Here is a 10,050-nt window from a genome sequence, read left to right as displayed (position 1 = left end):
GAAACTCCAGCTTTGTTCATTGTATTGGAAGATTGAATGAGAGGTAAGAATATTCCTCTTGCTTGCTTGCTCAAAATCCTAAATGGAATTTTCTGACTCTTTTAGGCTGGTATTTCAAATTTTCTAAGACAGTTTGGCATCAACACCCAGTGAAATCTGATGAGAATTGAGTGATTAATTCCTTTTTACTCTTTTCAAAATTGAGCTGAATTTCATTCATGTGGTTTGTTGTATTTTTTTCGGTTTGGCTAAATATGCTTTGAAGGAATACTCATTTCCACCACTGTTTTTATTAATCTTAGACCATATTTTGATGTGAATTTGACCAATACAAATCTAATGTAAATTCACATACATCAGTGGAGTTCCTGTAATTGTAGCTGTCTAAAGTCAATGGAGATATAATGTTGTAACATTAATAGAAACAGTGGAAGATTCCCCACCTATTGTCTGTGCCCTGAAAAATCTGCAATCACATTGGAAATGTGATGCAAAGGGTGACAATTTCTTTAAAAATTATTCTAATATGAAATAAGATCAATTAGTTTAATATGATCTCGTGATAAGTTTGATTTGTTTACCCTGATGGTCTTCTCATTTTCATAATTTCTGCAGTTCAATAAATCCCCTTCAAAGGAGATATTCCTGATTTCCTACAGTAGAAGCAAGAGGAAAATCAGCAGAAGCCATAAAACAGTAATAAGATTAGAGAAGTCTGAAGACAGTAAAGGGAGACCTAATTGTAATACAATATAGAGTACTTGTCAAATCATGTGAATGATACTCCTAATAATGAGGCAACATATTGCCATGTGGCTTATCATAAAAGTCAAATTTTGGAGGTACGATTCCCCTCTCATTAACGCTAGTTGTATAACAGAGAAATCCAGTGAGTGGGGAATCATCCATATTCACTGCAATGGAGCTCTTTCTGATTTACACAAGGGCCCCTTAAAGGCGATTCCAGTCCACTTTTAGTGCACCTTGATTATTATATTTTGTATTAGATGTGTGGTATAAGTCACACACACTAACAGCATCCTATATTGCAACAGATCGATTTTGATAAATTCATTTAGAAAGTAGAATCTTAGTTAATAATATTACTGGTGTATGAATGATGTTTAAGATTATATTATGAACTCCTAACTCATGCCATTGATAGAAACATTCCCAATGACTTTGCACACCTCTGTTTGAGAACATCAACAGTGTTATTTTTCCCTCCTTGAATGAAATAGCAGGAGAATGTAGATTTAGAAGCTGAGATAGATTATTATGCTAACATATTTTAATATAGCTAAATTTGTTCATGTTGTGTGAAATGTCTAAAGTAAAACAAGATTTCTATCTGTCTCTCTCTCAGTCATTCTAGATGTTTCAGTCAACATATTGCCGTAATTTCTGATACAACACCAGAGAGCAACTTTAATCTTTGTTCCTACAGAAGGTACATTCATGCAATGGATCCCAGTAACCGCACCAGGGTGACCGAGTTCATCATGCTGGGCCTCTTTGACCATCCTCACCACCAGGGCTTGTTTTTTGCACTATTCCTATGCATTTATATAGTTGTCATCATGGGCAATTCCCTGATCATTGTGGCTATTGTCCTCCACCCACCTCTCCACACCCCCATGTACTTCCTCATTGCCAATTTGGCCATAGTTGACACTCTGTGCACTTCCTCAGTTCTGCCCAAAATGCTGGAAAACCTGATGCAAGAGAAGAAAACCATCTCCTTTGATGGCTGCATGATCCAGCTCTTTTTCTTCACTTTCTCAGCTGGGACAGAGCTTGTGCTCCTCACTATCATGTCATATGACCGGTATGTAGCCATCTGTCACCCCTTGCGCTATGTCAACCTGATGAGCAGGAGAATTACTATCAGTTTAGCAGCTGGTGTCTGGGCTCTGGGTGTTGTCAATTCATTGGTGAACACATTGCTCATGCTGCGCTTAGATTTTTGTGGACCCAACCTCATCCAGCACTTCTTTTGCGAATTCCCAACAACGCTGGCACTTTCCTGCAGCTCCACCTACCTCAACGAAATTATGGTCTACATGGCAGACATTTGCCTGGCCATGGGGAACTTCCTGCTGACTCTCATATCCTATAGCTTCATCATTATCACTATCCTGAAAATCCAGAGCTCCAAAGGGAAGCAGAAAGCCTTCTCCACCTGTTCCTCCCACCTGCTTGTGGTCACCTTGTTCTACTCCTCTATCTTCTACACCTACATCCGGCCAACCTCCAGTAACACTCTGGATAACAACAGGATGGCAGCCATAATGTATACGCTAGTGACTCCCACCCTGAACCCTCTCATCTACAGTCTGCGCAATAAGGAGGTCAAAGTGGCTGTCCTGAAAATATTTCCTTTCATCACAAAATAGGACCATAAAAAGAAGACCATAACAGGATTAAAAAAAGAACTAGATACATTCATGGAGGATTGGTCCATCAGTGGCTATTAGCCAGGATGGGCAGGAATGGTGTCCCTAGCCTCTGTTTGCCAGAAGCTGGGAATGAGAGACAGGGGATGGATCACTTGATGATTACCTGTTCTGTTCATTCCCTCTCAGGCACCTGGCACTGGCCACTGTCGGAAGACAGGATATTGGGCTAGATGGACCTTTGGTCTGTCCCAGTATGGCTGTTCTCATGTTCTAAAATAGGAATTTTTCACAGAGTTAACCTGATTCTTACCTCCATTGCTCCTTCTAAGCCAGGTCCACAGTTGGTGTAAATTGGGACAGATCTATGGACATCAATAGAAATAAATTTAAGTTACGTTACATTAAATTCAATGGAACTACTACATTTTACAGTTGCAGGAATGCATCACATTGACACTGCTGATTTACCCATCTGGGGATCAGACCCCATTGACAGCAGATGTGACATGTTGAGTTATGCTAGCTGGACTATGATACATTGGGTCAGAATTTTAAAGATATTTAGGTACCTAGTGGGATTTTTGAAATCACCTATGCAACTAAAACTCATTGGTTTCAATGGATGTTAAATGTCCTGATGCTTTTGAAAATCACACTAGATGCTTCAATATACAGAGAAAACTGGCCCATTGTTCATCAAGTTAGTTTGTATGCAGTATCACTGAATCAGAATATTCTGTTCTATTCCTCAGTGAGTAAGTAGGATAGCAAAATAAAACTGACTTTCTCTCTCTTCTCTAATTTCTTGTGAGACATAAAAACCCACAAAATTTTCAATCACATATCTGTTGAGATCTACAGATTTCCTGGCCATATGTCATAGATTCAGGTAAGAGATTTTAATACAATAATTTTTATCGAATTCAGTTTTATCTAACTAAAGATTCACTTTCAAAATGAGAAATTTGATTTTTTCCCCAAAAAGACCTGTTGTGTTGACAAGGCAATGTCTCAATCCCAGTAATAAATAAGATATTAATGAAAACGTTATTCACGCTTACAATAATATACAATTCAATGAGGTCAAGGGTTTCATGCTCAGTTATTGCTGTTTACTCCTATGCTAATCACCATCATTACATATCTTTTTAACCCTTTATAGAATTTTGAGAAAAAAGAAACATGCAAACAAAAACAGTTCAGGTATATTTAAAATAATTTTTTAAATAAGGATTTCATTGCTACAATATCCCTTACTCCCTTTCCTTTTAGCTGTATAGAATCTTTCATATGGAAATCTTCTGCTTATGGAAGGGAGTTAAATGGTATTAAAGATGGTCTTAGCTGTCCTTTTTTGGGGAGAAAAGAGAAAACATTAAGTTTGATGCTCTTGAGCTGTTTTTGTTCTTGTTGAAGTCCGATCCTAAAACAGGGGCAACACACATCAAAGGAGAGAGAAAAGGTCAGCAAAGATAGAGAATGTAGCTTCTGTCTCTTTTGCTGACTCACACTTGCAACCTCATGCTAACGCAGTGGTTCTTAACCTTTACTGCAGCCTGCACCCCTTTGGCTCTCAAAATATGTTTTCACACCCCTTATCAAAAATCATTGAAGGAGGTCAGTTCTTTAAATCTAGTTATATTTTTTGTTTGTATATTACAGTAATCGTTAAAAAATGTATAATGTTAATAAATACATAGGTTTGATGAAACAAAGTAGTTGTACTTATGTGCCTGTGCTTAATTTGTGTTTTCAATTATTTACCTTCTAAAAAATCTGGTGTGTCTCACCCCACCAGAAAGGACATCTTGCACCCCCAAAGGGTGTGGGAACCCCAGGTTAAGAACAACTGCGCTAGAGAATCAATGGGAACGGACATCTGAATACTCTAGGGGCTTGGAAAATCTCCACCTGTATAAATTAGATTAGACAAACACAGACCTGCATGAATTGCTCTTTGTAGTGAGAAAATTTGTCTCTTTCAGAAACAGAAGCTGGTCCAATAAAAGTTATTAACTCACAAGCCTTGTCTCTCAATTATAAACACTGGCAGAGACTTGACTGGGAGTTTGACAGAATAGGAACTGAGTAAGAATATCAGGATTTATTCCACTGACCTCAGCATGAATATTTCCCAAGTAACAATAAACACTAAGGTCGGGGCTTTCAAAGGAGGCTAAGGGAGTTAGGCACTCTGCTCCTAATTACCAATTGGTTTCAAGCACCTAATTCCCTTCCTTAGGGTCATTTGAAAATCCTAACCTAAGTAAGCACTCCATAAATAATCAATAATAAAAGTAAATGTTGAGTAAGAACTGAGTAAACACCCAATAAGAACTGAACAAACCGTAAGAATATGTAGTAGGTGAGTAAACATGGAGTTAGAGCTGAATAAAAACAGAGCAAGGTGAATAAACGGAGTAAACACTGAATGACCACTGAGGAAGGACAGAGTAGCCACTGAATAGGGTCCACTGGATATAGATGAATAAGTAGCATGCTTCCCGCGCAACTGAAAATAAGGAATAATAAGAAATAGAGTTTTGCATGTCTATGTTTTTCTGGTTTTTAATTATTTTTTCCACACACTCCCATGTCCTTACTTAAGTTCTGCTAAGCTCTTTTTCTCAATTATTGTTTTGGCAGTGAGGAAAGCAGACTGTGGAGATGAGACAGAAAAACCACACCTCCCACACTGAATTCATCTTCTTGTGTAACCAGCACACCTCCTGGGTGTGGTACTTTGTCCACTCTAGTGGCACTGAGCCACTTAAAGATTAATGAGTCTTCTACAGTTTTAGCTAAGTGCTATGTGGCTTTTAGGTCATGCAGTAGAGGCTCAGGCATTTAGCTCCAGAGGTCCCAGAAGAAACCCCACTTGTAAAGTCTACAGAACCCAGTTGTTGGTGGGCAGGATCAAATCTGGGACCTCTGGAGCTAACTGCATGAGCCTCTACTGCTAAAAGCCACATGGTGTTTAGCTAAATCAGTAGCAAATTTATTAATCTCTAAGGGTATGTCTACACTACGGGATTATTCCAATTTTACAGAATTCGATTTTGGGCAACTGATTGTATAAAGTCGAGTGCACGTGGCCACACTAAGCACATTAATTCAGCGGTGTGCGTCCATGTACCGAGGCTAGCGTCGACTTCCAGAGCATTGCACTGTGGGTAACTATCCCATAGCTATCCCATAGTTCCTGCTTCTCCCCCACCCATTGGAATTCTGGATTGAGATCCCAATGCCTGATGGGGCAAAAAACATTGCTGCTGGTGGCTCTGGGTACAGCCTCACCCCTTTCTCCATGAAAGCAGACAACCATTTCGCGCTTTTTTCCTGGATGAACTGTGCAGACACCATACCACAGCAAGCATGGACCCACTCAACTCAAGACAGCAGTCATGAACTTTGTAAACACCTCGTGCATTCTCGTGCAGTCTATGCTGAACCAGGACCTGAAAAACCAGGGGAGGAGGAGGCGGCTACGGCAGCACGGCGACGAGAGTGATGAGGACATGGACACAGAATTCTCTCAAAACACAGGCCCTGGCACTTTGGAGATCATGCTGGTAATGACGCAGGTTCTAGCCGTGGAACGCCAATTTTGGGCCTGGGAAACAAGCACAGACTGGTGGGACCGCATAATGTTGCAGGTGTGGGACGATTCCCAGTGATTGTGAAACTTTCGCATGCAGAAGGGCACTTTCATGGAACTTTGTGACTTGCTTTCCCCTGCCCTGAAGCACCAGAATACCAAGATGAGAGCAGCCCTCACAGTGGAGAAGTGAATGGCGATAGTCCTCTGGAAGCTTGCAACACCAGACAGCTACCAGTCAGTCGGGAATCAATTTGGAGTGGGCAAATCTGCTGTGGGGGCTGTTATGATGCAAGTAGCCAAAGCAATCACTGAGCTGCGGCTATCAAGGGTAGTGACTCCGGGAAATGTGCAGGTCATAGTGGATGGCTTTGCTGCAATGGGATTCCCTAACTGTGGTGGGGCGATAGATGGAACCCATATCCCTATCTTGGCACCGGAGCACCAGGCCACCCAGTACGTAAACCGCAAGGGGTACTTTTCAATGGTGCTGCAAGCACTGGTGGATCACAAGGGGCATTTCACCAACATTAATGTGGGATGGCCGGGAAGGGTTCATGACGCTCGCGTCTTCAGGAACACTACTCTGTTTAAACGGCTGCAGCAAGGGATTTACTTCCCAGACCAGAAAATAACAGTTGGGGATGTTGAAATGCCTATAGTTATTCTTGGGGACCCAGCCTACCCCTTGATGCCATGGCTCATGAAGCCATACACAGGCAGCCTGGACAGTAGTCAGGAGCTGTTCAACTACAGGCTGAGCAAGTGCAGAATGGTGGTAGAATGTGTATTTGGACATTTAAAGGGACGCTGGCGCACGTTACTGACTCGCTCAGACCTCAACCAAAGCAATATAGCCATTGTTATTGCTGCTTGCTGTGTGCTCCACAATCTCTGTGAGAGTAAGGGGGAGACGTTTCTGGTGGGGTGGGAGGCTGAGGCAAATCACCTGGCCAATGATTACACGCAGCCAGACACCAGGGCGATTATAAGAGCACACCAGGAAGCGCTGTGCAGCAGAGAAGCTTTGAAAACCAGTTTCATCACGGGCCAGACTACGGTGTGACTGTTGTGTTTGTTTCTCCATGATGAAAACCCGCCCCCTTGATTGACCCATTCCCTGTAAGCAACTCACCCTCCACCTTCGATCACAGCTTGCTTTCTAATGAAATAAAGTCACTATAGTTTAAAAATCATGTATTCTTTATTAACTGATTATAAAAAGAGGGAGAGAACTGACAAGGTAGCCTGGGTGGGGTTTGGGAGGAGGATAGGAGGGAAAGAAAAGGCCACTTCAGAAGTTTAAAATACTGACAACCTTTTGCTTGGGCTGTCCACTGGGGTGGAGTGGGCAGGTGCACGAGCCTCCCCCCCCCCCCCGTTCTTACACGTCTGGGTGAGGAGGTTATGGAACTTGGGGAGGTGGGAGGGTGGTTATACAGGGGCTGCAGCAGCACTCTGTGATCCTGCTGCTGTTGCTGAAGCTCCACCAGACGCCAAAGCATGTCAGTTTGATCACGCAGCAGCCCCAGCGTTGCATCCCGCCACCAATGATCTTCCTGCCGCCACCTCTCATCTTGAGCGTCTTCCTGTCCGCACGTTTGTCCCTCCTGTCCTCATGTTGGTCCCTCCTGTCCTCAGTTCATCAGCATCTTTCCTGTATTTGATACTGCGTCCTTCCACTCATTCAGATGAGCTCTTTCATTGCGGGTCGATTCCATGATTTCAGAGAACATTTTGTCTCGCGTCCTTTTTTTCTGCCGCCTCATCTGATATAGCTTTCGGGATGGAGGAGGGAGGCTTGAAAAATTTGCAGCTCTGGGAGGGAGGGAAAAAAAGGCAGAGAAGTATTTGAAAAGATACATTTCACAGAACAATGCTTATACTCTTTCACAGAGAAGAACACTATTCACATTACATAGCACATGTGATTTCAGTACAAAGTCACATTTTGCATCTTAATATTGAGTGCCTGTGCCTTTGCTGTTAGAGATCACAGACGCAGGACAGGGCAGCAGAATTTGGCTTGCATGTGGGCACATAAGCCACTGTCTTTTGATTTCTGTAACCTTCATAAAACCAGCGCCTTGCTTTCCCACATACCAAGCAAAGCCCGTTGAGTGCTGCGGCTTTCCTGTTAACCTGCAGCAGCAGAAACCAAACTAACCCTGCCCCCCCACATCCAATTCTCTGGGATGATCACTTTACCCCTACCCCCACCACGTGGCTGGTATCAGGGAAGATCCCTGCTAGACAAATGCGAAAAGCTCAGCATCAATCCCCACGCCCTGCTTCGCTAACTGCAGGGAAGGATTTCTTTTCAGCCACAGACAAACATCCCAGTAGGAACGGCCACCTCTGTCCCCTTAATTAAATTCCCGTATTTCAACCAGGTTACCATGAACGATATCACTCTCCTGAGGATAACACAGCGAGATAACGAACAGATGTTGCTTGAATGCCAGCAAACACCGGGACCATACGCTGCCAGGCTTTGTCATGCAATGATACCAGATTACTTGCTACTAGCATGGCGTGGTCAAGTGTCCTACCATGGAGGACGGAATAAGGCTGCACTGCCCAGAAACCTTCTGGAAAGGCTTCTGGAGTACCTCCTTGGAATCCACGGTCAGGGGTGGGGTAGTGGTGGCGGACCCCCCTAGAATTGCATGCAGCTCAGCATAGTAGCAGCATGTCTGCGGTTCTGCCCTGGATCTTCCGTTTGCTTCTTTGGTTTTCTGGTAGGCTTGTCTGAGATCCTTTACTTTCACGTGGCACTGTAGTGAGTCCCTATTGTGGCCTCTCTCCATCATGCCCTTGGAGATTTTTTCAAATGTTTTGGCATTTCGTCTTTTGGAACGTAGTTCTGCTAGCACGGAATCCTCTCCCCATATAGCAGTCAGATCCAGTACCTTCTGTACAGTCCATGCTGGTGTTCTTTTTCGATTCTCGGACTGCATGGTTACCTATGCTGATGAGCTCTGCGTGGTCACCTGTGCTCTCCACGCTGGGCAAACAGGAAATGAAATTCAAAAGTTCATGGTGCTTTTCCTGTCTACCTGGCCAGTGCATCCGAGTTCAGATTGCTGTCCAGAGCGGTCATAATGGCGCACTGAGGGATAGCTCCCGGAGGCCAATACCATCGAATTGCGGCCACACTAACCCTAATTTGAAATGGCAATACTGATTTCAGTGCTACTCCCCTCGTCAGGGAGGAGTACAGATATCAATATTAAGAGCCCTTTATATTGAAGTAAAGGGCTTCATTGTGTGGACGGGTGCAGGGTTAATTCGGTTTAACGCTGCTAAATTCGAGATAAACTCGTAGTGTAGACCAGGCCTAAGTGCCATTAGCGGGGACAAAGCACCACACCCAGGAGGTGTGTGGGTTGCACTTGGGCTTCCTAGAGCTCCTGGATCACTGCAATGGCCTACGACCACTATTTAGCCATCTGCCATCCACTGGGTTACCCAGCTTTCAAAAATCATAGAGCCCTCAATATGCTAAGCCTGGGCTTCTGGGTCATTGGCTTCCTGTCTTCATTCCAGTCCATGGCCAAGATTTCCAGGCTGCAGTTCTGTAGTGCTAACACCATCCGGCACTTCTTCTGTGACCTCTTGTACCTCCTGAAGCTGTCGTGCATGGATAACCTCTGAAATCACGACACTGGACTTCGTGGCAGCACGGCCCATTCTTGCGATGTCCCTGCTGGTGAGAGGAACCTCAGTTTTCTGCATCTTCTTTTGGTGGTCAAGATCCCACCTGCAGCTGGAAAGCATAAATCTTTTTCCACCTTCCCCTCCCAACTGGTGGTGGTCCCCATCTCTTATGACACTTCCATCTGCATTTTCCCCTGCCTCAGGGCCACTGGCACCTTCCTCCTCCACAAGCTGGTGTCTGTTCTGTACATGGCCCCATTCCTGAACCCCATCAGCTAGAGCCTGAGGAACAGGGAAGAGAGGGAGATCCTGGGCAAAGGCAGCTCCTGGGTCTTCAGGGTCAGAGCCAAATGGGGATAAAGTCATAGTTGTTAAAGCCACAAAGGACCACAA

The 10,050-nt window shown here is 43.8% G+C and overlaps 1 protein-coding gene across 1 annotated transcript; it reads left to right on the top strand.

Moving 5' to 3' along the window:
• Positions 1–1,463: 1,463 nt before the first annotated feature.
• On the top strand, positions 1,464–2,396 carry LOC120381025 (olfactory receptor 13G1-like). Its single transcript, XM_039499044.1, has one exon. It carries the CDS (start codon positions 1,464–1,466, stop codon positions 2,394–2,396), a length of 933 nt encoding a protein of 310 aa, XP_039354978.1.
• Positions 2,397–10,050: the final 7,654 nt, after the last annotated feature.

Source organism: Mauremys reevesii, linkage group 13, assembly GCF_016161935.1.
Source record: "Mauremys reevesii isolate NIE-2019 linkage group 13, ASM1616193v1, whole genome shotgun sequence".
NCBI classification, from domain to species: domain Eukaryota; kingdom Metazoa; phylum Chordata; order Testudines; family Geoemydidae; genus Mauremys; species Mauremys reevesii.
This window is presented reverse-complemented; position numbering and strand designations above follow the sequence as displayed.